This window comes from Polyodon spathula, chromosome 32, assembly GCF_017654505.1.
Source record: "Polyodon spathula isolate WHYD16114869_AA chromosome 32, ASM1765450v1, whole genome shotgun sequence".
Classification (NCBI taxonomy): Eukaryota; Metazoa; Chordata; class Actinopteri; order Acipenseriformes; family Polyodontidae; genus Polyodon; species Polyodon spathula.
Window position 1 is genome coordinate 3,931,012 of NC_054565.1, and position 23,879 is coordinate 3,954,890.

Sequence of the window (23,879 nt, forward strand, 5' to 3'; positions counted from 1 at the left end):
TTTGTGTTAGGGTACACACAATTATTAATTCGCTAATTAAAACGCCAAACGATGGCCATCTGTATCACACTTGTATGTCAATGCTCAATAAAATTTCAAACAACTTCATTCAACCACCTTGAGGAAAACTGAATTTGAATTACAAAGTCAATGTCACTCAGAAAAACGTTCCCATTGGTTTGTTGCTATACCTTGCAGGTTTCAAGAAAGTACAGCAAATAGTCTCGGATACAATGGTAACCAGTGCAACATTAAAGGCTTTCTAGTATTTGATAGTTTTCCGTTTTTCTGCCTGGTGAATGATGTGTTAATTTGATATACAACTTTGTCTACAACAACACCAACAATTTGGTTTTATATCGCATCTTTTTCATCACAAAGCACTTTACACACACAACAAAAACCCATATGCCACATTGAAAAGGTATATGTTAACCATTTTTAAACCCTCCAAGTGAATCAACCAGATGGACAGAATCATGACTACAGAGTTCTGAAGTAATACAGAGGTTTTCAATACCATGACTTGATTCATTTTGAAACTGTGTTGCTTTTTCAGGACTGAACATTGTGTGATCCAGCTTGCCTCTTAAAATAAGTCATTTGTAGATAATCCTTTAGAGCTGGTATTCGTGTTGGGATTTGCAGACAGGCCCTATGCTACCTCCATCCATCCTCATACAGACTCCAGATAATGGGGCACTGTCATGTAAATTTCAAGTAGAATAACAGTGTTAGTCATCAAGATAACAACAACAGTACTGACATCACTAACATCAGAGTGGGCTGCAGTTCTTATTACTCACAATCCTGGAACTTTACAAATTGCCAGTAACCTTGTGCTGTGGATTCTAATCTTAACTAATCTCAGAAGAAAATCTAATGGGACCTAATCAAGTTTCGATATGGCAACTTAGGCCTGCATATATTGTTGTATACCACTGGTTTGTCATAATATGAAATGGTTACCACTGAAGTGCTTTATATTCGCAGTCTAATCAGATTCAAGCTACCTCTTCGAGGAATTCACAAATCTTCTATATTTTCAGCAGGCAAACCAGATGGAATCAGGTTGGGGTTTAAGCAGATTCAAGTGAATAGGTTTAGAGTCATTCGCTGGTGGCCAAAGTCATGGAAACTGTCCATTTGTTTTCAGATTCAAAACAATCAATTACAAAATGATGAATTCCTTCTGCATGTGCACATGGTATTCATGTACACATAGTATTCATGTACACAGAGTGCACATAGTATTCATGTACACAGAATACACATTCCATTGTAATTTCCATTTCCCTTTAGAAAATAACCATTGCCTTTGATACACAGCTGCTTTGTTACCCCCGCTGGAAATGAAATACCCTGCACCTATGTCACACCAAACACATTTCTCCATGTGTCTGTAGAATCGCTTATCCAATTGTCATGAAGCTTGGTATCAGCAGTATTTAATCAAATTTATTGAGAATATCAGATTTTGAGGATGTATGCAGATGTCTGTCTGTCCATCCGTACATGCGTCCACCTGCATGTCACTCGGACATGTTTGCATTTACTGTATCTGGAGAATCAAATTGTCACAAACTTAGTTCTTACTCTATACTGTTCTGTACATACCCATGGCCATCAATTTCTCAGGGGTCGTGGCTGAATTCCAATAAAGGTCAATACATCCCCTGTAATTTATTCATTCCCCACCAATAAAGACTAGATATTCCTGGATACAAAACCAAGCCATTTTTTATGGGACAAAGAGAACAGAGTGGTCCTCTCTGGTTCAATAGTTCCTGCTGCATTTACAGGAATTTAAATGCTCCAGAAAGCTTTTACTGACAACCCCTGGAGCGGGCCCCCTGTGATCACCAGCTGAAACCCTGAAAGCCAGCCTCTTGAGTCTGTGATTGGTCCCTCTAAGTGAGTGCTTTCAGGTGGGAGGCTGAGGGTGGAGCAGCCCAGTGGCTCATTTGGTTTCAGTTGTGTAAACACAGCAGGACAATGAACTTTTGTAAATGAACTTCCAAAAAGACCCACTTTTCTTCCCCTCTCATTTTCTCTGTCCTATTAAAACCAACTTGGCCTAAACAGATTTTCTGAACTCAGTACAGTCAAATAAAATGAAAACCACAACAGGGCATATAACAATGGCACATACTGTAAAGAAACGTTTTTGTTCACTTTTGATTTAGTCTTTAGGAGATCTTTATTCAAAGTCATTTAGCTAAATGCTAGTTTACACAACAATAACTGGTCTGTTTACACAAAGATTTTGTCAACCAGTTTGCAAGGAAGCAAGATTTTAACATATACAGCTACGGCCAAACATTTTGCATCACCCTATAAATTTAACACATTTTCCTTCATAAAGTTAAATGAAACCTGCTGAATAATTTTACGCTTTGTAGTTTTCCATATACTTCACGAAAAACTGACAAAAATTGAAAAGTGACATTTCGAAACCTAACATGAAACACTGTACTGCTATTACGGCTTACGGTAGAATTTTGCGCTACCGTTTTATAGTTTCTTTTAGTTTTACATGGCATTAAATAAAATATCTAAATTATGTACATGTATTAAAAAAAAAAAAAAAAAAGTTGTCTCAGTCCTAAAATTCTAGGTGATGCTAAAATTTTCAGCCATTGGAATCCCATGTTTTTTGAAAGATGTAAATTCAACAGCGATGTACACAACTGACACAAATAACTTGAAAGTACTTTGGATACCTTCAGTTACATCACTTTGATGTTTTGTAAAGCCAATATGTGTTTTTCTCTTTTCAAAAAATAAGTTAATTAAAGACTGGGGTAAATGCTTTGAAAATGTGCCTCAGTGTCTCTTGGTTTCATAATACCAATGTGTACTCTTATCCTTTCAGTTAACAAAATAATTGAGAGAGAGTCTTAAAGGCAATTCGACAACTGGTATGTTTTCAACAATGTAGGGAAGTGGACTTCTTTGAGTAGAATGTTCTCCATCGTAGACGTCCTTTGTAAAAGTTTGCTGTGGATAGCATTGTGAAAGCAAAACATAGTGAATGCATAATGAATTGTAGACAACATGGCAAAGAACACTGGTAGCTATGAAAATGCGTACATTTTGCAGAATACTTGAATATATATAAAAGCATTATTTGCATAAGCATGAAAACTGCAAAACAGTTTAAATGCACTTTAGTAAAATGTTTATATGGGATGCTTTTTTGTTCATGTCTGTTCAGCATTGTGGAGACGTGATAACCTCTTTATCTAATGAGGCGTTGGGTAATTTGAGGAATTTGTAAACCAGTGTCAGCAGGAAATCCAGATTTTGTGGCAGATCTTTTGAAATGTGAAATCAGTGTGGTAATATAAACTTTTATTAGGACCATTCTTGAATGTGCATAACAAGCATGGGCGTTATTTTGAAACATGTTCAAAGTATGCCCTCATTTTACTGAGGAGAAGCTATTAGAACATTCTATTGACTTTAACTCCGATTGCCTTTTTGATATGAAATCCTTCTGCTTGTTACAGATTTGATGGCTTCTTTACAACACAAGTTTAATGCATATCAAAATGTATTATATTCGTTTAAAAAAAGACTTTTGATGACTCATAGCTTTGTGCACAGGCCCCAGTATGTCTAGATCTAAAACATTCACGGTATGCTGTTCTATTATGGAGCAAATCATAGTAAAACTGATCTATAAAATGATCTGGGTCTAGTTTGGAAATAAACTCTTACAGGAAGTGTTAATAGCAGTGCATTATCCACAGAAACACAGTGGATTTGTCCAGTGCTGAGAGATTAGATTATACTAATAAGATACCAGAATGTAACACTACAGCACTGTGGTACCATTAACTGACTGTGCTGCAGTTAGCCCTTAGCATAACCATTGCATTGTAGTGAGGCTGCATTGTCATTGAATTTGCTATGGGGTTGGTCACCTTGAAGTAAGACCTGCAATTAAACACTTGTTTAAAGCTTAGTTCTGTAATTTTTGGGAAAGGAGTTTCCTAAAGGATTCTGGAAAATCTGGTTTAGTTAGCCCCCCTGCCCCTTTCTTACTAAACAAAATCCAGACATGTTTATTTCATTCAGAAACAAAAATGTCTTTCTTTAACAAAATAGGATTTAAATATAATGCCTTCATTGGTATTATAATGCCTTCTTGGTATTTAAATTGTATCCGGTAAGATAATTAAATAAATTATAATCTGCAATTCACGAATGGCAAATAGTATTTTATTCTACACACTTACAACCCCTTACATTTGAAAATACAATTATCATTCTTAACCGTTTGTGAAATATTGCAGTAAAAATACTGCAATATGCAGTTTCGTGGTAGGCGCACCCATACTGGTGTATTTAAATAAAGGCTATTTCCATACGAAGCAAAATACTGTAATACCAGTGATATAGACAGCTTACATTTGTAAAATATGGTTTGTTTTTTCCAAACAGGTAAGTGAATACCCTACAGGGTTAATCACATAACTCGAAATGGAAAATCCGGGCTCTGCAGTGTGAAAACATTCCCACGTGACTGCAACGCTAATCTCTCCCGCTGGTAGAGCCAGACCTAAAAGTAAACTTTTGAGTCACACAGACACACAAACACAAGACTGCAGATACGAGTTTAGAAGACGAGCAAGTGCTCAGCTGGGCTCATTGTGCACAGCCCCCAGCACATCTGGACTGAAACATGAGTTATTTGGAACTGTGGGAAAACAGACCACTTCTTGATTAAAAACGAATCGAACGGGAACTTTTATTTCTTTAAAAAAAAAAAAAAAAAAAAAAAATGCCGGAGCGAATCAGCATTCCTGAGTTCGTTACTGTAACTAGCGAAGACATTGCTTCACAGGTTACCTCAAGCTTTACTTCGAAAATGACCAAGTGCAAGAACACTGTCGCTTGCTTGGAAGAGGTAGGTAGCTTTATAGATTATATCCTCTCATTGTACTGCACTCCAGATTGGACATTTCAATTGAAGTCCATTTACAATTCCACTAAACAAGAGAAAGGGTTCTGTTTCGTAAATGGTATAGAGAAGTAGGTGCCTGCTTTGTGTTGGGTGTTGGGTGAGGGTAGAATGTTCATTTTGGTTTCTCTCGGATTTCAAACTGGTGTAAATTGATACCCTTGCTTTAGACATTGTTCGTGGAGGACTTGACAGATTTTAAAGACGAAATGTCTGGAGACTGGGATACAAGTTAGTTTTCTGAATGGGTTCAGGGGTATCACAGTCACTACTGCAATAGCCACTACTTTGTCCAAAGGACAGCTAATTTACTTTTTCAAAGATAACTCTCATATAGTACTATTTGCAATTATGTACCAGCTACTTGTGATCAGATATTTTGGTACAATCACTTATTTTCCTGCCAGAGCACTTTGCATATTATCCGATTGTTGCAGGCAAGCTTTGTATATCTATTCAAATGTTGACTACAGCATGCAAATACAGTAGTTAGGGCGTCAGTATCATATATTATCTAAGTGTGCACATTAGAATACATTAGTAGGTCATCATTTATTTGGTTGGGGATGGAGTTTCGACAGAATCTGGCACCATTTCAGTTGATTGTAATCAGTATTTTACTGGTATAATGGTGTGCGTTTTAAAGATTTGAAGACCAGAATTGTTGAAAGGGGTTTTAAATTATATACTGTAAAAAAGTATGATTTTTTTATGCGTTAGAAAACTGTATTGGTGGACTGTAGGAGGGCCTTAATAAAAAGATTATTTAAATCTTTATGGTGTTTCATGTAAAATGCTATTATTAAAAGTAGTGGAGATAGCCTACTTACCCATTTTTACTTAGCTATAATTCTCTGAGCTTTGAACATGTCATTTATAACCTCCTACTACTGCAAGATTTGGCTCACAGTGATCAACAAGGGCAAGAGCATGCAATCAAATCTTAACATTATAACATCAGGAAGAAACGAATTAGGTAGGAGAAGTTAAAGGACTGTCCTGAGTAGTGTCGTGTGGTTCCCTGCGTTCCGGATTCTGACATGAGGTTCAAAGCTCTATAACCACGAATGCAGTCCAGCCACAGGGCCGCTACAGACCTGACACAATGGGATTTCATCGGGCGGCAAGATACTTTCACAGTGACAAGAGCTGTTGCTGCTTCTGTTGTTACTCCATAGAGGTCAAAAACGATGCAAACTACAAAAAACATCATCTTTGGGAGAATTGCTTTGAAGCTGTTCACTGGTTGCTCAATTCCCTAATTGTCAAGTGAAGAAAAAAATAGTATCAGTGACCTGATGAGTTGCAGGACTTGAACCCTGACTGCTGATAGGATTATTCTTTTAGGAAATACTTCTGTTGCTATATCTAATCCCATTTATCAGTCGAGCGGTTTCCAAAACCAGCAGCACAGTCTGAACATGTTTCCGTGCAGGTGAATCTCTGCATTGTAGTTAGTTTTACCTCTTAGAACTAAGGATATAGTCAAATGTGTAGAGTACAAGTCTAAGGAAATTATGATGAAGTTGTATAAAGCACTGGTGAGACTGCACTTTGAGTGTGGTGCCCAATTCTGGTCACCACAATACCAAAAGGACACTGTGGCCCTGGAGAGAGTCCAACGAAGAGCAGCTAGACTAATTCCAGGTCTTAAAGGACTGAGCTACGTAGATAGGCTGAATCAACTTGGTTTGAGTTAAAAATAAGAAGCTGCCTTTTTGTTGACGTTTTCAGTGAAACAGAATCATTGTCCTTTCCAAGAGTTTAATTGAATGGAATCGGCAAAAAAAAAAAAAAAAGGACATCACGTGATCAAAAATGAAAAACGAAAAACCAAGAGCCTTGAGGCAGTGTGGTCCAGTGGTTAAAGTCCAGGGCTTGTAACCAGAAGGTCCCAGGTTCAAACCCCACCTCTGCTACTGACCAACTTGCTGTGTGTGACTGTGAGCAAGCCACTTAACCTCCTTGTGCTCCATCCTGCAGATGAGATGTTAAATCAATGTCCTACTGTAAGTGACTCTGCATATAACAACACTATGAAAGGTGCTATATAAAGTTATTGTTATATATTATATTACCAATTGTTGACACCAGGACCAGAGGTCTGAAAAGTGATATTATTGTGGGCATTAAGTATTCCTAATGCATGAAAACAAGTAGTACCAAGGTGTCACACATGTTAGTAAAACATTTAAAAATCCTCTCTGTACTTCTTAAATGTCAACATTTTATCTGTCTATACAGTGAGTTTTGTTTAATGCCTTTTTATGTGCCAAACACAACGGCAAAACTGAAAACAGGCAGGCTTCCTGGTCCTGGGGAGCTGTTTATTTAGACAAGCCTGATTTCTTTGCGTTTGGATTACATCTGTGCCATACGATATTCTAGTTGCTGTTTGCCAGACAGTGTCAAAAGTCATAGATCAAGTCCTTTCTAATGCAGTGTGCTAAGGGCATCTTTAAAAGAATACTAACCACTGTCTAATTGAGATAAACTGAGTCGCTGCTCACCTTTTATTAAGCTTCACTTTTATTATAGCCGAAGTCCATTGAAATCAATTGATGTTTTAATGCACCTCTCATTCATGTTCAGAAAATATGTTCATATTTTTATTCAGCAGGAAAGTAGTTGTAACATTTCAAATTGGTTTGTTTGCTCAGTAGGTTGTTATAGGTGTTCGTAAGTTATAAAAGTATATTTGAACTACCTAATGAGTAAACCAAATGCATCTAATTAGGTGCTTATTAGCATTATCATCCAGCTATTGTCAGAAACCTGTTGTGATGTAATGTATGTAAAATAATAAAGAACACGAAGGAAAACGCATCTTTTAATTAACAGATAAGCTGCAGGGTTTATAGTTGTGCCAAATGTACTCAAATAGTTTGGCTAGAAAGGTATATATTTTAGACTTCAGTGCACCACCCTTTTTGTACTGTTTTTTTTTTTTTTTTTAAAGAGGTACGAGGTATTAAGAAGGGAGTCCATCCCTGTAAACACTCCTGTGTTGCAACCTGTCGGACCTATTGGGTATAGTGTAGGGGCTAATAAATGTGCAATTTCAGCAGAGATTGTGTGACTCATACTCAGACAGCTCCTTTTTGTCCATATTGTCCGCAGTCCTTATCTTATGTTTTCCATTAAGACAGACACAGTCAACACTGAAAACTCCCTCATGCCGACTGTTGCAGAAAACAATTGAAATAGCACAATAGTGCTTGAAGGAAGCAGGTTTTGGCTAGATCCTCAGCATATTTAGTTTATTCAGATTAGGTGGTTTCAGTCATCAGTGTGAAAGGCGGTGTTAAAAGTCAGTGTTATGGCTTCCTTTAACAAAGCTGTTTGTTGTCTGCAGCTCAGGTATCAGTCTCTGAGTTGCAGTCACCCCCCAGTAACACAGTATGATCCCAGCCACCGGGTGCAGCTCAGCCAACACGTCACATTGGCCTTTACAGGCGTACTATTCCAGTAAATAACTGGAGTAGGATTCCAGCAGAGCCTCCTTCTTCAACACCGGTTTCCAGGAATCAGGTTTTCCTCAGGACACGCTGCACAGCACAGAGAAGCTTTCATTCTTACTCTGGCTGCTGCTGACAGTAGGCAAATGGCTTTCACAGCTGGAGCCTCAGTCTTTGTGTGTGGTGGTGTTGTAGTCTTGTGTCCATAGTAGACAGAACACAAAGTTAATCTCAGGTTTCCTTAAAGTTGCACTTTTACACACACACACGCATATATGACTCATTAGGTGCTGATCATTTAAATGGAAAATGCCAGGGCTATACAAAGATAGAAAAAGTGGGGAGCAGAATTCAGGCAAGCTTGCAATTCAACAGTTTAAAATCACTCCATATCCAGTGTCCAATCAACTATCTCACTAATTAGTTTAATAAGTGCATATGCTTCAGTCATAGTCACTCAATTGGGTCATTATCAAGGATGAATGATCGAGTGATTAAAAAGAAACCAGAAACATTTTGTCAATGTCCATCATTTCTATATTTTTTTTTCCAAAAGTAAATGTGTTATAATAGTGATAAGTTTCTTTTGATGCTCTGTATACAAATGTGTTTATTGCATAAAACACTGCAGCTTGGAAATTTTAAATATGAGCATTTTAAAGTGTGACTAGACACAGGTTTCAGAAAAAACTAAATCCAAGGCATTTGATTAAAGGGACCAGACTATCACAACAAGTAATGCTGACTTAAATATCAACAAACCCTTATACCTTGCACAGTGGATCTATAGTTCTGTTGCAGTGACACACTTTGGTAATGCCACTTGGGTTTAGTTTGCTACAGTAACCCCAGCCCCAGTTCTACAACACTTTAAAAAACATCAGCCAGTACAAAAATCATTAAACAATTTCTCAAGGTAACAAATAAGCGATTACTTGATTGACAATATCACAGTGCTTTACCAACTATAGTACTGTACTGAAAGAGAGAAGGACTACTACATGATCCATGAACAATCAAGATCTTCAGAAATGATGAACACAAAGTGAGTGAGTTTGACTGTGTAAGAAGGTGTTGAACCCTTTATTAGGATTTCCAAACCCTTGAGTAGTTTTAAAGACTTCATTACACTGATAGGGAGAGTACAGGCTGAAATCGTCTACATGATAGAAACGTTGTAGGTAATGACTTCACTTTTTCTTTTTTTAGTCGTCGTGTGGCTTTATTATGCAAATGAGTAATACTGTATAGACAGCTATGGCCAAAAGTTTTGTATCAACTAGAATTTTATGATTGAAATATAATAGAAATAAACTATATAAACATAATTTATATGTTTTATTTAACATCATGTAATCAACTACAAAATGACATCAGAAAAGTCTACCGGTAGCATTAACAGCAGTACAGTATTTAACATTTTTGTCAGTTTTTCATGAATGGAAAACTATAAGGCGGTAGGTAACTCGGAATGTTAACATAACATTATTCAGCAGGTTTCATTCGATGAGTTAATTCTATAGGGTGACGCAAAACCTTTGGCCATAGCTGTACATTACCCAGCAACATTCGGAAAGCCAACTGAGAAAGCAGTTTGTTCAAGTGCCAGTGCGTTTCCTTTCCAGCCTTAATCTTTCTTTTCTTCTGTCCCTGAGCAATGAGCTGCACACTGAATCAAAACAATAAGCTTTAGATCGTGTCGATGAGCGGGAATGTTGCTCCAGGGCCCTGCTTGAAGGTGTGCCAGAGCAGATGGGGTTCCTTCCCTAGCCAAGGCACTAATGAGCTTTCATTAAATCTGTGGGTGGGCAGGGGGAGCGGTGCTGCTGGGGGAGGAGGTGGGATAGGATGTCATGACTAATACAGTACTGTTACAGTATAGCAAGCAGGTTAGTAACAGAGTTACATAGAAACCATAATTAGTGGTACGTGTCATCCACAGAGATGAATGCATTCATGATATGTAATCCAATACATTGAAAAGAGGGGGAAAAAAAGCTGGGATTTTAAAATTGAAAACTATGCGATGGGTATTGTTTGGAATTTTTTAGTGATGAGTGTTGTTGACAGTTTTATGGCTACCATTATAAACGTTTCCCATAGTAAAATTGCAATAAAGCATAGTAAAAACATGTTAAAGCATAGGTAAGCATTGTAAAGCCCAGAGAGGTATTGTAAAGTAGAAACATGGCAAACCAAGGTAAAGGTAAATGCATAGTATAACCTTGGGGAAAGCATGGAAAAACTTCTATACGGGTATTAGGCGGGTATGACTATATCCTACCAGACATTTTAACACAAAACAAAATGACAGAAAAACAACAAGAAGTATAATTTATAAGTAATCATACCTTTAAAGTTAGTGTCTTGTTTTTTAACAGGGTCTAGTGTTCCCCACCCTGGTTTTAAAGCTGTCAGTAACCTTAGGCATTCCAGCTCCCTAACATCTGGTTTGATGATGTCATGTTCATCTGAGATGGAAAACATTGTTGTTTGTAAAGAAACAATTTATGAATAATAATTTGCTTAACAAACTGGGATCTACATTATAAAATAATGTTTAGAATCTAAAAATAAAACTACAGCTTTTTAAAAAGCACATGTATACGAGTGTTGATCGTTTAGCAACTGTTTTGTGTGCAACACGATTTCTTTTTTCTCAAAATCTTTCATTCAGGGGCTTCTGAGTGGCACATCCAGTAAAAGCGCTCTGCGTGGAGTGTAGGATGCGCCCTATAGCCTAGAGATCGCAGGTTCGAATCGTCACAGCCGACCGTGATGGGGGTTCCTAGGTGGCGGTGCATGCCCGCATCAGCGGCCCCTGTGGTCAATAGGGTGCCTGTGTTTCTGCAATGGAGCCACCAGTTCTGTGTTGTCCTCCATCACTATAGGTCTGGTGGCCTCGCTGTGGATACGCAGAGGAAAAAATTATGGATTGACAGGAGCACATTTCGGAGGACGCGTGTTCCAGCCACCGTTTCCCAAGTAGACGGGAGGGGGTTGCAAGCGGTGAGCCCAGGATACATATAATAATTGGGCAAAAAATTGGCGAGGTCTAAATTTTAAAAAAGTAATAAATAATAAAATCTTTCATTCAATCCAACCACAGAATGACTGGGTGAATTTCTCAGTTGAAAACTGCACTGTCGTCAAGCACATGTAGAAAATAATGAAAGAAAGTAATTATCTGTTTAATTTTGGTTTATTTTAGATTTCTTTTCCATACATTATACTTGTTGTATCAACAGAATACATGCAATAAATGCACATGGAGTGCTGCATTGATTTCACTCAAGTCCCGCTGGGGGCTGGGGGCTGTTTGTCCGTCCTCGTTCGTAGAATAAGTACAGTACTCTATATGCAGTACATCTTTATATTCAAAGTAATATGCATCATGACTCTGTTGCACCATGCAAGAATTGGACAAAAGAAGAAGCTCAGTGTAGCAGGTGGCGATGGGAGGCTCATACTTTGCATGCAAATGAAGGTGCAAAATGAATTTGAGTTGGTTGTTTTGTATTGGGATAACCACAGTTCGTGTGCTGTATAAGTCTGCCATGCGCAGATGTCTGTGGGGGTTGAGGATTGGGCAGGAATGTGCTGCAGCTAGAGCATTATTCTGAAGCAAGTGGGATTTTGAGCAAGAGCGTTGGTAGAGCAAGAGCCATGCCTTTGTGGGAGTCGCTGCATCGCTCGATCACCTCAGCGTTATAACTGCACAGCTATAGTGTCATGAAAGGGTTAACAGAGAGATTTGGAAACCGGTCTTTTGTCACTGAATTGTGGTCAGTGCAGATGCAGAGATTGGGAAGCTGTGGATTATCACAGTCTAGACGTGAGGAAATCTTGCTGACTTAGAAAAAATGAAAAAGCTCAATGGCTGCACAGCGGACACACTGCCTCCCAACTCCTACCGGAAAGAACGTCCACACCTGGAGCAGCAAACATCTAGCCATGTACGTTACAGCAGATTGAAAAAGCCAAAGCTGGAAAGAGGATATTAAGCCACCTGAATTCCGCTTTTAGTTTTAAAAAAAAAAGCGTAGTTTTCAGAATGTTATGCACACCACGTTACAGATTTTAGAAGCAGTGCGGTGCGCTATACTTGAGTGCAGTTTAAGTGTGTTTCATACTTAAATCACACAATACATGAATAATAACCCTTTTGTCTTGCAGCTGTCAGCAAAAGCTGATGTCCCAGCCAATACAAGTAAAACCAATGATTTAACATTGGGATGGTCTGACTTTATAACAAGTGTTCAGTTTATTCTTAAATTACACATTCATTAAAGTGTGATTGATCATACTTGTTATATAAGGGGTGTGTGTTCTACAAAGGAAGTTAAATGAAACTGATCAGTTTGTTTAGAATACACATGGTGGACTTTATATTCTGATCATGCTAGACAGTTGCCACCTCAAAAGACCATGCTTTACTACAGCTTTAGTACACTTGAAAATCTATAAAGAGCATTTGCGATGATAGTCCATCAAATTCAGGACTTTCATTATTGTGATTACTTTGTGATGCTTACTTAAATAATTCTGCGGCTGACAGGGAGTCCAAACATAAGATTTCCTTAAACGTATCCAGTCCATGAGACAAAAAATTCTGGTTAAAGTTAAACAGATTCACATAATGTTGACTTAGTATTTAGTTGCAAGCATGAAAAAATTAAATTCAACTACATGTAAAAATAAAAAGTTCTGGAACTTTTCAGCCTGCTGACCTGACACTGCGGTTACATATCGTTATACTGTCAGTGCAGAGTTATATCTGATTGGAAGGGAATGACTCATTCTGGCAATTGGTCTTTCTTTATTTCAAGCAAGGGGAATATGTGAATTAACTGCCATGTGCGGGAAGTGTGCTCTGTATCTTACAGCTTGAGGGAATGCATCTGTGATAATCTGCTGTTTATTTTACAGTCTTTGGAGGCAGACCAGGCGACCCTACAGAGGATGAAGAAACTCATCAAGGCCATCCATTCATCAGGACTCTGTAAGTCACGGTTGTGCTTTTATTTACTTTAAGGGATTTCTTTTTCAAATGAATTTAGATTGCCAGCAGTGGAGATAGAATCCTCCTTATTAAACAACACATTCAGTAGCTATGTTGTCTATTGGCTGGATGCCAGCTTATCTTTGTCCCTCCAGTACTTTGGTGGCCTACAATGGTTTCCAAAACAAGTGTCATTAATTACGTGGGGACACAGGTCAGTGATCCTGCTGCACCCCCTGGCACTCCCTGGTACTTGTTCATTTGTTAATTTGCAACCCCACATGTTTGTGAGAGTGTACGTGTGTATGCATGCCACTGAGTGATGTCTCTGCTATACCCCTAGCGTGAGGATATGGATACACAGAGAGGGATATTTAAGCATCCAATATGTGAACCCCTTCAACATCTGACAAACTAAATCCCTTTGGTGCGTAATACATTGGGGATTAAAATCGTTTTTAGGTATCTCAATCTTTAAAAGAGGGTAATGAAGCCTCTTAAGCATGCCAATATGCTCGGTGAGAGCGCTCTTCCTTTAAACCAGTGCCAGGCTGCACAGGATTCAGTGTCTTGGCTGAGAAATATTGCATGTGTGTTCCTCATTAATCCAGAGGGCAATACCATTTAAAATCTCTATTTGTAAAGTTTGATGCATGGTGAACCCATGCATGGACAGCTATTTATTGTCCCTAGTGCACACTATACACATTGTTTTCCTTTAAGATCCACAGGGTGAAGAGTTTCTATCGTTGGCAATGCCTTGTTCTAAGGTCTTTTAAGTAAAGCACATTTAAATGGGAAGCTGTCAATCTTACCCTACAACAACAGGGCTTCAAATAAAAATAATTGGCAAGTTTGCATATACCGTCAGAATCGTTTTATCTGCATTTTCTGTTCAATATAATAATAACAAGTACATCCATTGCAGCTAAATTGTGATTAAACTGAGGTGATATTAACTGGCTCCTCAAAACAGCTTGCAAAGCCAGTAGCGTCATTTTATTAATTGATGGTGTGGAAATAAATTCCACTGCTACAGCAAAAAATCTAGGTGTAATTTTTGACCCTGCATTGTCATTCTTCCATATGCATAATATTGCACGTTTCAGACCGTCTCTGTCTATCTCAGATGCAGAGAAGCTGGTTCACGCTTTTATTTCCACACACATTGATTATTGTAATGGTCTGTTGGCTGGAGTGTCTGGAAGGGTCCTTCAGATACTTCCGCTGGTACAGAATTCAGCAGCTCGGGTTTTAACTAGAACTGCTAGATCTGAGCATATAACCCCAGTCCTAGCCTCCCTCCACTGGCTGCCAGTGTTTATGCTAATGTCCGCTCTTGTGCCCTGCGATCAGCTGATCTAAATCTTTCAGTGGTTCCTAAAGCTAGGCTGCGGTCGATGGGTCTCTTTTTGGTTGTTAAATACCAAACATTAACCAAACAATACATTCCAGTGAAAGATCACCAACAGCACTGTAAAAAAACCTGTTTATTTCACATGTGCCGTACTTGCAATAAAATGTGTTCTGCACTGGTGTTGGAGTTTCCAAAGGGATGTGATAATAGTGAAGATACCTTTTTTATTATGAATGGAAAGTCTATTGAAACTGAAATTATATTTCAATTGCAGTATTGAAATTATAATTTGTGTCACAATATCTCAAAATGCTCTCTTATTGTGCCAGAACGATATTCTCTCTATTTTATATTTTTGAAAGCGTGGTCCACATTTGCACTCACGCTCTGTGTAATTGATTCTGGGACCTGCAGACCGCTTCTTTTGAACCCCAGCCTTTAAAACACTCCTGCCATGTATTCTCCAAATAGCTAAACTAACTGTCTTGTATATTTATCCGTACACCCCCACAGGCGAGGAACATGCATGTGTTGCTGAAGTTAATCCCCAGTCAGTAATAGTTACTCGGTTCTACCAAGGCTGTTTCAGATCAGTGGGTATGCGAGTTCAGTTCCCAATCATGGCCAGTCATTTCAATACATATATTTTAACTGGGACAATATCAAAGTGAGCAATAGAAGGAGTCATAAACATTTCCTTCATCTGTGGAAACAGTTCTTTGCTCTGGAGAAGCTGAACTTTCATTGCATTTTGTAATATTTCCTTAAGTCTTGGTGACAGCTTGGCTACCACCAGTATTTGAGAAAACATTTCTCCGGCAGAAGGAATGTGCAGAATTTTTTTACTTAGAGAAAATATTTCCATGCATATATTTTCACTTTGGCTGTAACAAAGGACACATTCAGTAAAGCTGTGACTGAAAAAGACCATTGATAGAACCACTAAATCTTTAATTGTTTAACTTTTATGGTGGATCAGTGCCCTGAAATGAACACAGTTAATACACTCAAAATAAACCCAGTTTATCTTCATACTGGCAAATGTTTCACTAAATGTTTGACTTGTATTTTTTAAGCAAAGGGATAAAAATCACCCAGCTATCAAATTTATTGGCCCAATCGATTTCACAAATTATTTGTTCTAGGTTAAAACACGTACTGAGTGTATTTTTGCTCTGTTTTCAACACATCCACATTCTCATTGCTGTGCTTTGTGTTGTCCTTACAGCTCACGTGGAGAGCAAAGAACAGTATATCGATATTCTGGAGAACCTGGGGAACAGCCACCTGTCCCAGGACAACAACGAGGTGTCCACCGGCTTCCTCAACCTAGCGGTGTTCACCAGGGAGGTGGCTGCGCTCTTCAAGAACCTGGTGAGTGTCCAGAGTGTCAGACAGGGAGAGCATCCTGCTGAGCCACTGCCTAAATAAATCCAAAGAAACTCGCTCCGCTAGACGTTTTCACAAACAGTTTTTCAAGGTCACTATAACATTTTGGGGCAGGCAAAGTAATAAATCCCCATGCCTCCGCTTAAAAAACGATACTACGGTAATTTTGCACCCTGATTTTGCAGTTTTCCCATGGTTATACGATGCATTTGCCATAGTTTACCATGCTTTGTTATGTTTTGTAATAAGCTTTGTCATGCTGCTGTGGGCTTTACAGTGCTTACCTATGCTGTCCCATGCTTTCACTGTGCTTTATTACAATGTGTATGCTTTTACTGTGGTAAACTTCTTTATACCAATCGGGAAACTGACCACATGTGCAGTGTCGTAGATTTTCATCCAGTCCCCTGCTGTAACCAGTTAGCCACACAGACTCCCAATTGCTCATCTCTAACCACTAAAGCAGGGGTCTCCAACTTTGGTCCTGGTGAGCCCCTATCCAGCAAGTTTTATTGGTGTCTTTACATCATCAGTGGCTAAAGATCTGGAACACCTGTTAATCTTGATTAATTAAGCCAGTAATTGGTTCAATTAAATAACAGAGATTGCTTGAAACAAAAACCAGCAGCCACAGTAGCTCTCCAGGACCAGGGTTCGAGACCCCTGCACTAGAGGATATAGTCTCAAAGCACTTTACTCCAAATTGTCAATCGCAAGGTTTTTTTCAGGAAGGTGAAACACACCCAATAAAGTTACCAAACCGTAAACAAAGTCAGATATTTAGTATAGGGCCTCATAAGTAGTCTTAATGTGTTTCTTCTCCATTATAGAATTGTAATTCCTTTTAGAAAGGCTAATAGCAAAGTGGAGTAAAGAGTTTTGAGTATGTGGTCTATGTCATACTGCCTCCCAGTCCAAATTGATAACCGCTGAACCACACTGATTGCCAGCCCTCACATCTATATAATGAAATGCTAAAATAGGATTGTTTTTCTTACTGGAAAGTATGCTGCTGCAGCACTGTGGCAGGTTTTTCCAATCAATGGTGGAAAATGCCGAATCCGTTTTTCAGTAATCTGCAGGGTAATGGCTTCTGGAGAGGGGCCTCCAGATTACACAGCCCTCCACTTATCCCCATAGTACCACTAATCTCTTCCAGACCCAGACCCTGCTGCTGTGAGACAGCTCTGTGCTGGCGCATTCACTTCCAATGCAGCATTTTCCTTTTTCCTTTTTTTGCTTTGCTCTATTGGAAACCATAAGTAGTTGACTTTTGTTTCAAAACGTAATAAAAGCCAAAAGTTTTGCGTCTCCCTATAGAAGTAACTAATGTTGCTTCATAAAGTCGAATGGAATCTGCTGAATAATGTTATGTTAACATATTGAATTACATACCGCTTTTTTCCATACACTTAACAAAAAACTGTCCAAAATGAAACCATTTGAAAATCTATCATTTTAAAATCTAACATGAAATACTATTATGGCTTCCAGTAGACTTTTGTGATATAGTGTTGTAGTGTCTTTGATTACATGATGTTAAATATAAGAGTTAAATTATGTTGCGGACTTCAAAGGAGAAACTTAGTCAGGGACCATGTGTCTTTTATCAGTCTCAAGCTGGGTCATTATTAAATGAGTCATACTGAACCTTATCTTTGCAGATCCAAAATTTGAACAACATTATCTCATTCCCTTTGGATAACCTTCTGAAGGGAGAGCTGAGAGAAGGGAGGCTGGTGAGGCATTGTTCCTTCTTATGTTGTAGCTAGGGTATCCACTTCTAATCTAACCTACACAGAGCTTCCTAACCCTATAAAAACTTAGATAGGGCAGCTATTTGTTTAAAGGTTGAGGTTATTCAAAAAAGCTTGTCTGAAACGTCAGACAGCTAGAATTGCACTTTATGAACTGTATACCCAGTGTCTGCTGATTAACTTGTACACTGTTCAGAAGATATGTGCATACTGTCTTTTATTTTATGACAATCTCTCTGCACTTTCATTGGGAAAACCATGTTATCCTGCAATTGTACAGTTTCAGTACCAGTGAAATCAGCATGTAACTTATAATTACAATCCAAGACCTTAAAATAAGATATACCAAGGAACTTGTGATGTAATCGATATAATAGTGCACCAACAGATTTTACTTGGAGACAATTGTATGCCTCGCTAGTATAAATACCTACATTATAATTTTTACTATTACCTCCATACTCACCCTTAACCCTACTCAGATTTTGGTATCCCTGATTAGATAATGGACCCCTCTTTCTTTTGCCTTTTTCAAAAATATTTTAAAGATGTTCCACAAGTGAGGTGGTTTCCTGAATGTTATCCATTTCCTACCAATGTAGAGTAACATCTTGAAATGATCTTAAAACAGTGATTGGTGCGTATGTAAAAGCTATGCACTGTAAATGTAAGAATTGGCATTCTGACTTTGAAACAAGTTCAAAAGCTTTCCTGTAGTCAGATGTAATGTAATTTAAGTTTGTGACTCATTTCCAGGAATTAAAGAAACAGATTGAAAAGAGCTGGAAGGATTATGAGATAAAAGTGTGAGTACCCAGTGCCGAGTTTTCATTGCAAACCTTGTTCCTGGATGCATTTGACTCTTCTTTATTATATATTGTACATGCTAATACATTCACATGCAAAGTACATCTTAAAGTCCCATAACCCCAAAAAGTTTCCAGTGCTAGGTATTGCTGGTTATAGCTATAAAAAAAACTTGATGCTACCATTAAAACTAGAAACATCGTTCAGTCATCTGTTCTCTACTTTAACAGCTTTATAGTCTTGATACTCTTATTAATGCACTACCTGCCAGATTATTGCACTGGTCATTATTTCTCTTGGTTCAGTTATTTTACTGCTAAAGCCCTCTGTGTCAAGTTTTATTGCTCAATTGAAGTCTGTGGGTTCGGCACAGTAATTTAAAGGAATTCCTGTTGAACAGCTTATGAATTAACGTTGTTTATCCTTGGGTTTGTACCTGTGATAACGTGCAGCAATGCACTATGTTCTATTACACAGACTGTATATTGACCACTTGTACATGCAAACAAGAAGCATGGCTTAGTGGTTCGACACAAGGACTAAGTTGGAAAAGATTGTGGATTGAGTGGTCAAGCACACAACAGACTCCAAGCTGTTTCTCCTTGCCAAGGAGTTATTGGCTTGTGCTGAGGAAACAAGTTAAACAAACTCTACCAGCCATCATTATTGGAAAAGCGGTCCTGTGCCACTAGCAGTAAATGTTTATAGTCTTTTATTTAATGACACACACACACACATAAAATGCCATCTGGATCACATCTTTGTTCAATTTGCATTTTAAAAACACTATTTTGTTATGTTTGTTTAGTTTTCAAAGCAGTATTGTGTAGTTGAAGTTACCATTTTTGGTACTTGCTTTCAAAGCTTAGGATTGTGGTTACATCCGCTTGCTTCTCAGGCTCCCTTTTTATTCCAACCTGTCACTGCATGCACCAAGCTGAGTGAGAGGCAGATCACTTTCCACTGAAAATGGGTGTTGGGAAAATAGTGACGGGGCAAGAGTTAGTTGGAATTAAGGCTACCTCAGTTGTATATTTTATTAAGCATGTACAGTACAAAGACAGTAAACTTCTGTCAACAGTTTAAACACGTATTATCCACCAATGGGGATGCTTATCTCCTGCAACTGTATGTCACATTTAGAGTTTACGTTGTGCGGCCACTTTATTCCAACCGGATTTGGCAGTAATAATGTGGCTACAATCGTGCGTTAATGGTTTGAGGCGCATGACAAAGACTTTAGGCGTCTCCCATGGCCTCTCCAGATCTGTCCAATTGAACATTATCCATTCACCGCCCAGATCCTCTGCTTACCTCTCTGCACCAGAAATATTGATGGATAAATGGATTAACAATCCATGGAGACCCCTTCCAACCCCTTGTGGAGTCTAGACCATGCTGTGATCAAGGAGAACAGTGGTCCAACGCTATATACAGTACAGGTCCTAATAAGGTGTTAAACCCACAAAGAAGACAGAAGAATGCCATTCCTCTTTGCTGATATATTTATGATCGTCTCTCCTCCCAGGACAAAGATTGAGAAGGAGCGGCGGGAGAGGGCCAAGCAGCTTGGGGTCATCAAGACAGAGTTCTCACCGGCGGAGATCGCAGAGGACATGGAGAAAGAGCGCAGGGCTTTCCAGCTGCACATGACAGAGGTCAGTGTGACGAAGGGTTGGAACAATAATCTCAAAAGGATCGGCTCCAATGCTGCCAGTGTTTTATATATTTATATAAAGTACCGCTTTATCCTTCTCAAGTTCATTTACCCACTGAAACTCGGCTCTCCAGAATTCGTATTTGTTTCTTCTATTTATTTCTTATGTTAAAGATTTAGACCTTTTATTAATGCAGTACACATACATTAGATTGTCAGAAATAATATAGGTTTCAGAGTTACAGACATTACAGATCTATGAACTTGGATTGTGGACAACAGTACAAATTACATTTGGTCACTTGGCACTGTGGTAGTCAATAGGGTAGCAAGTTTCAATATAAGTGTTTAATAACAGCATATAAGGACTTCTATATGTATTGAGTTATTGTTTAAAGTCCTGACACACAGGGAACTGCCAGTGGTTACCCAGGTTGGTAGTATGCCAAAGCAGTCTAAAATCCTGGTGTTTCCAGAGCTGGAGTATTGATGGAGGGTTTTTTGGTATATTGCAGGTATTGTATTGAGATTTTCAGGGACTTGGGTAATAACCAGCGGTTTACAGTTCATTAGTCATTTTTTATTACCTCCCATTACCTTAATACATTTCTTGCTAGCCCCTTTTCTATTGCTTGCTTTTCTAGACTTTATGTTCACGTTAAATCTGGAGAAACCATTATCCTGATCCCAGATAAGAACATAAGATAATGTTTGAACGAGGGGAGTCCATTTGCATCTATGCTCGTCTGTTCCTAGTAGCTGATTGATCTCAGAACTTTGTCTTAAAGGATCCAAGTGATTCTGCCTCAATAACATGGCTAGGTAACCCATTCCATACCCTCGCCGCTTCTTCCCTCTGTCCTAAGTCAGTCTGCACTTAATTTCCAAGGGTGTTGTCTTTGTATCGCAGCATTTCAATGAAAATCATTAGTGAGATCTGATGCAGAATGTGAGTTATTGTTAGTTTTGGTCCACTTTGGAAAGTAATTGAACCCAATACAGGGACACAGAACCAATCCCATATTCTCAGTGTAATCACTGACAGGTGGTTTCGTCAGACAGTAATGATAAGAAAAAACAAACAAAAAAAACATACCTAACAAAGCTGTCTTACAATTGAAAGATTACACTTGAAGAAAACATTCACCTTGTTGCTCTGCAGAAGTTCTTTATCCACAAGACCAAAACTACTAATATAGCTTTCACTTGAAGAGTCTTGTTGCTGTTATCCCTCACCTGCTCTATTAAATTCTCCTAGTTCTTGTGTATTGATCTTGCATTGCTGTTTTCTATTTCCAGTATCTTCTTAAAACTCAGGAGCTGAAGGTCAGACAGGGTCCTGTTCTGCTGCAGAGTCTCATCAAATTGTTTCACGCACAGCTGAAGTGAGTTCTGCTTGCAGGCTCGTATCTGCTTATATCCAGTTCGCTCTCCGGTGCTACATGCACATGCCAGTATGTTCTGTTTACTGTTTATATGTCATTTTGTGTTTCAGTCGCCACATCTTTGTGACTTTTTAAAGCTCATAAGTTAAAAGCACCCTCATAAAAGTTTACCATGGTAATTTTGCAGTGTTCCCATGCCATTACAAAAATGCCCCACTCAGCTGAGCGAAATGGAAACTGAGACAGCGCCACAGTCAGTGGAACAGGCTGTGCATGGAAACAGTGGCTAGTGTTGACCTGTGTGCCCAGTTTCCAGTGTCTCTTTAGATTTCCACATATATCACAAGCTTGTGTGTCTCTCTGTCTCTCCAGTTTTTTCCAGGATGGTTTGAAAGCAGCTCAAAACCTCAGCCCGTTTGTGGAGAAGCTTGCCGCGTCCGTGCACACAGTAAGTCAGGCCACTGTGGAAACACAATTGTCTTTCCAACCTCATGTATTATACGAACATGCAAAGGAATTTCCATTGAATCTTGGTTTTGGGTTTAGAGACCTCTTTATATGGAGACTTCAGATCTTATATGGTTACTTGAGACACTCCATGCAAAGCAAGACTTAAAATATTCTACAGTTACGAAAGTAAAGCACACTCGTGCATGACAAATTTGCTTATGTCGTCTGATTAGACTATAAACCGACTTTATAGTAGTCTCCCTATTGAAGGACTAAGCTTGAAGAGGTGCAAACTTTGTAAAGTGTTACTTCTGACAGCCTGGTCTGGGCAAGTATGAACAAGCTACAGTTTAATTGGTGAAGCAGTTACTGAATTTAAATAAAAAGAAGTATTGTTTGGGTATTGTCTAGGGTTGTGCTTGTCTTTACATGTCAAAACAAATAAAAAGGTCAGGTTTTTTTTAATGTTTTCTTTTCCTCATTCAGTCATATACTTGTATGGATAATCCTCTGGGAAACTGCATTGAGAAATAAACTGGTGTTCACATCACAGCACTCCCTATCAAACAAACATTTAAACTGCTGTAAAGCAGGGCAATTGTAACACACAAAAAACACAAAAGAAGAATCTACAAAAAAAATAAAAAAATTAAAAGGGTTAAATAAGCACTAAGAGGTGTATAAACTTTTGAACCCAGAATGTGGATGGAAATCCTCTCCTGTTTGAGGAAAAAAATTAGGTTTTATGTTTTCCGCTGATTATCTGTAAAAAACTAAAACACAGCACTGTTGAAACCAAGCCCGTCAGCTTCTGTGGCTTCGTCGTGGTTGTGCAGACCCACAGGAAAAATCATATGATGGAAAGAGAAACTGAATCTATTTTTATTGTTATTAAAAAAAAAAAAAAAACTAACCCCTGTGTGTGCTGTCTGTGAAGGTGAGGCAGGAGCAGGATGAAGAGACGAAGCAACTGATTCAGGTCCGGGATTCCCTGCGAAGCTTCCTGCCAGTGGAGCAAAAAGAGGTGGGCATGCATGCACTGTCCATTCAAGAGGAAGAATACACCCCTGAGAATAAGAGCAACAGCTACACCTCGCTGCACAGAGGAGCGGGCGACATATGAACATGCAGAGTGTCATAACATCCATTCAGTTTATTAACATTTGCATCATGTACTGCTGTACAGGAACTCGGAATGGGAAATTAGATTGCTTGTGTGTAACAAGCATAAGATGCCCATGTGCTCTACCAGTGATAGATCCATGCAATAGACTATCCCTATGTGGTGCAAATTGCAACATTTTAAGGTCATTGTGCTTCTTCTTTTAACTTTCTATCTGTCATACACCATGATAATCCACTCGCTATCTGTAATGCACTCGCTATCTGTAATGCACTGTGATAATGCACTCGCTATCTGTAATGCACTGTGATAATGCACTCGCTATCTGTAATGCACCATGATAATGCACTGCTTATATGTAATGTATAGGAAACCTTTCACGAATTGATAATGCACTCAAACCTGTGGACTTAACTTGCTTACACTGAACTTGGGGTAACCACTGGGAAAATAGTAATACTCAAACAAAGGGATAAATCAACATCAGACCTGTCAAACTGGCATGTGTGCGTTCAGAACGGGGGT

General features: G+C 38.7%; 1 protein-coding gene across 1 annotated transcript in view; it reads left to right on the forward strand.

Moving 5' to 3' along the window:
• Positions 1 to 4,567: 4,567 nt before the first annotated feature.
• The window catches only part of LOC121303341 (arf-GAP with SH3 domain, ANK repeat and PH domain-containing protein 1-like), a 36,936-nt gene continuing 17,624 nt past the window's right edge, over positions 4,568 to 23,879 (forward strand). Inside the window, exons 1-9 of the mRNA XM_041233959.1 lie at positions 4,568 to 4,915; positions 13,357 to 13,429; positions 16,015 to 16,160; positions 17,840 to 17,914; positions 18,689 to 18,738; positions 20,268 to 20,397; positions 21,696 to 21,781; positions 22,154 to 22,229; positions 23,169 to 23,255. Of these exons, the coding sequence (XP_041089893.1) occupies positions 4,790 to 4,915; positions 13,357 to 13,429; positions 16,015 to 16,160; positions 17,840 to 17,914; positions 18,689 to 18,738; positions 20,268 to 20,397; positions 21,696 to 21,781; positions 22,154 to 22,229; positions 23,169 to 23,255 (849 nt within the window). The 5' untranslated portion in view covers positions 4,568 to 4,789. The remainder of the gene's footprint in view (positions 4,916 to 13,356; positions 13,430 to 16,014; positions 16,161 to 17,839; positions 17,915 to 18,688; positions 18,739 to 20,267; positions 20,398 to 21,695; positions 21,782 to 22,153; positions 22,230 to 23,168; positions 23,256 to 23,879) is intronic.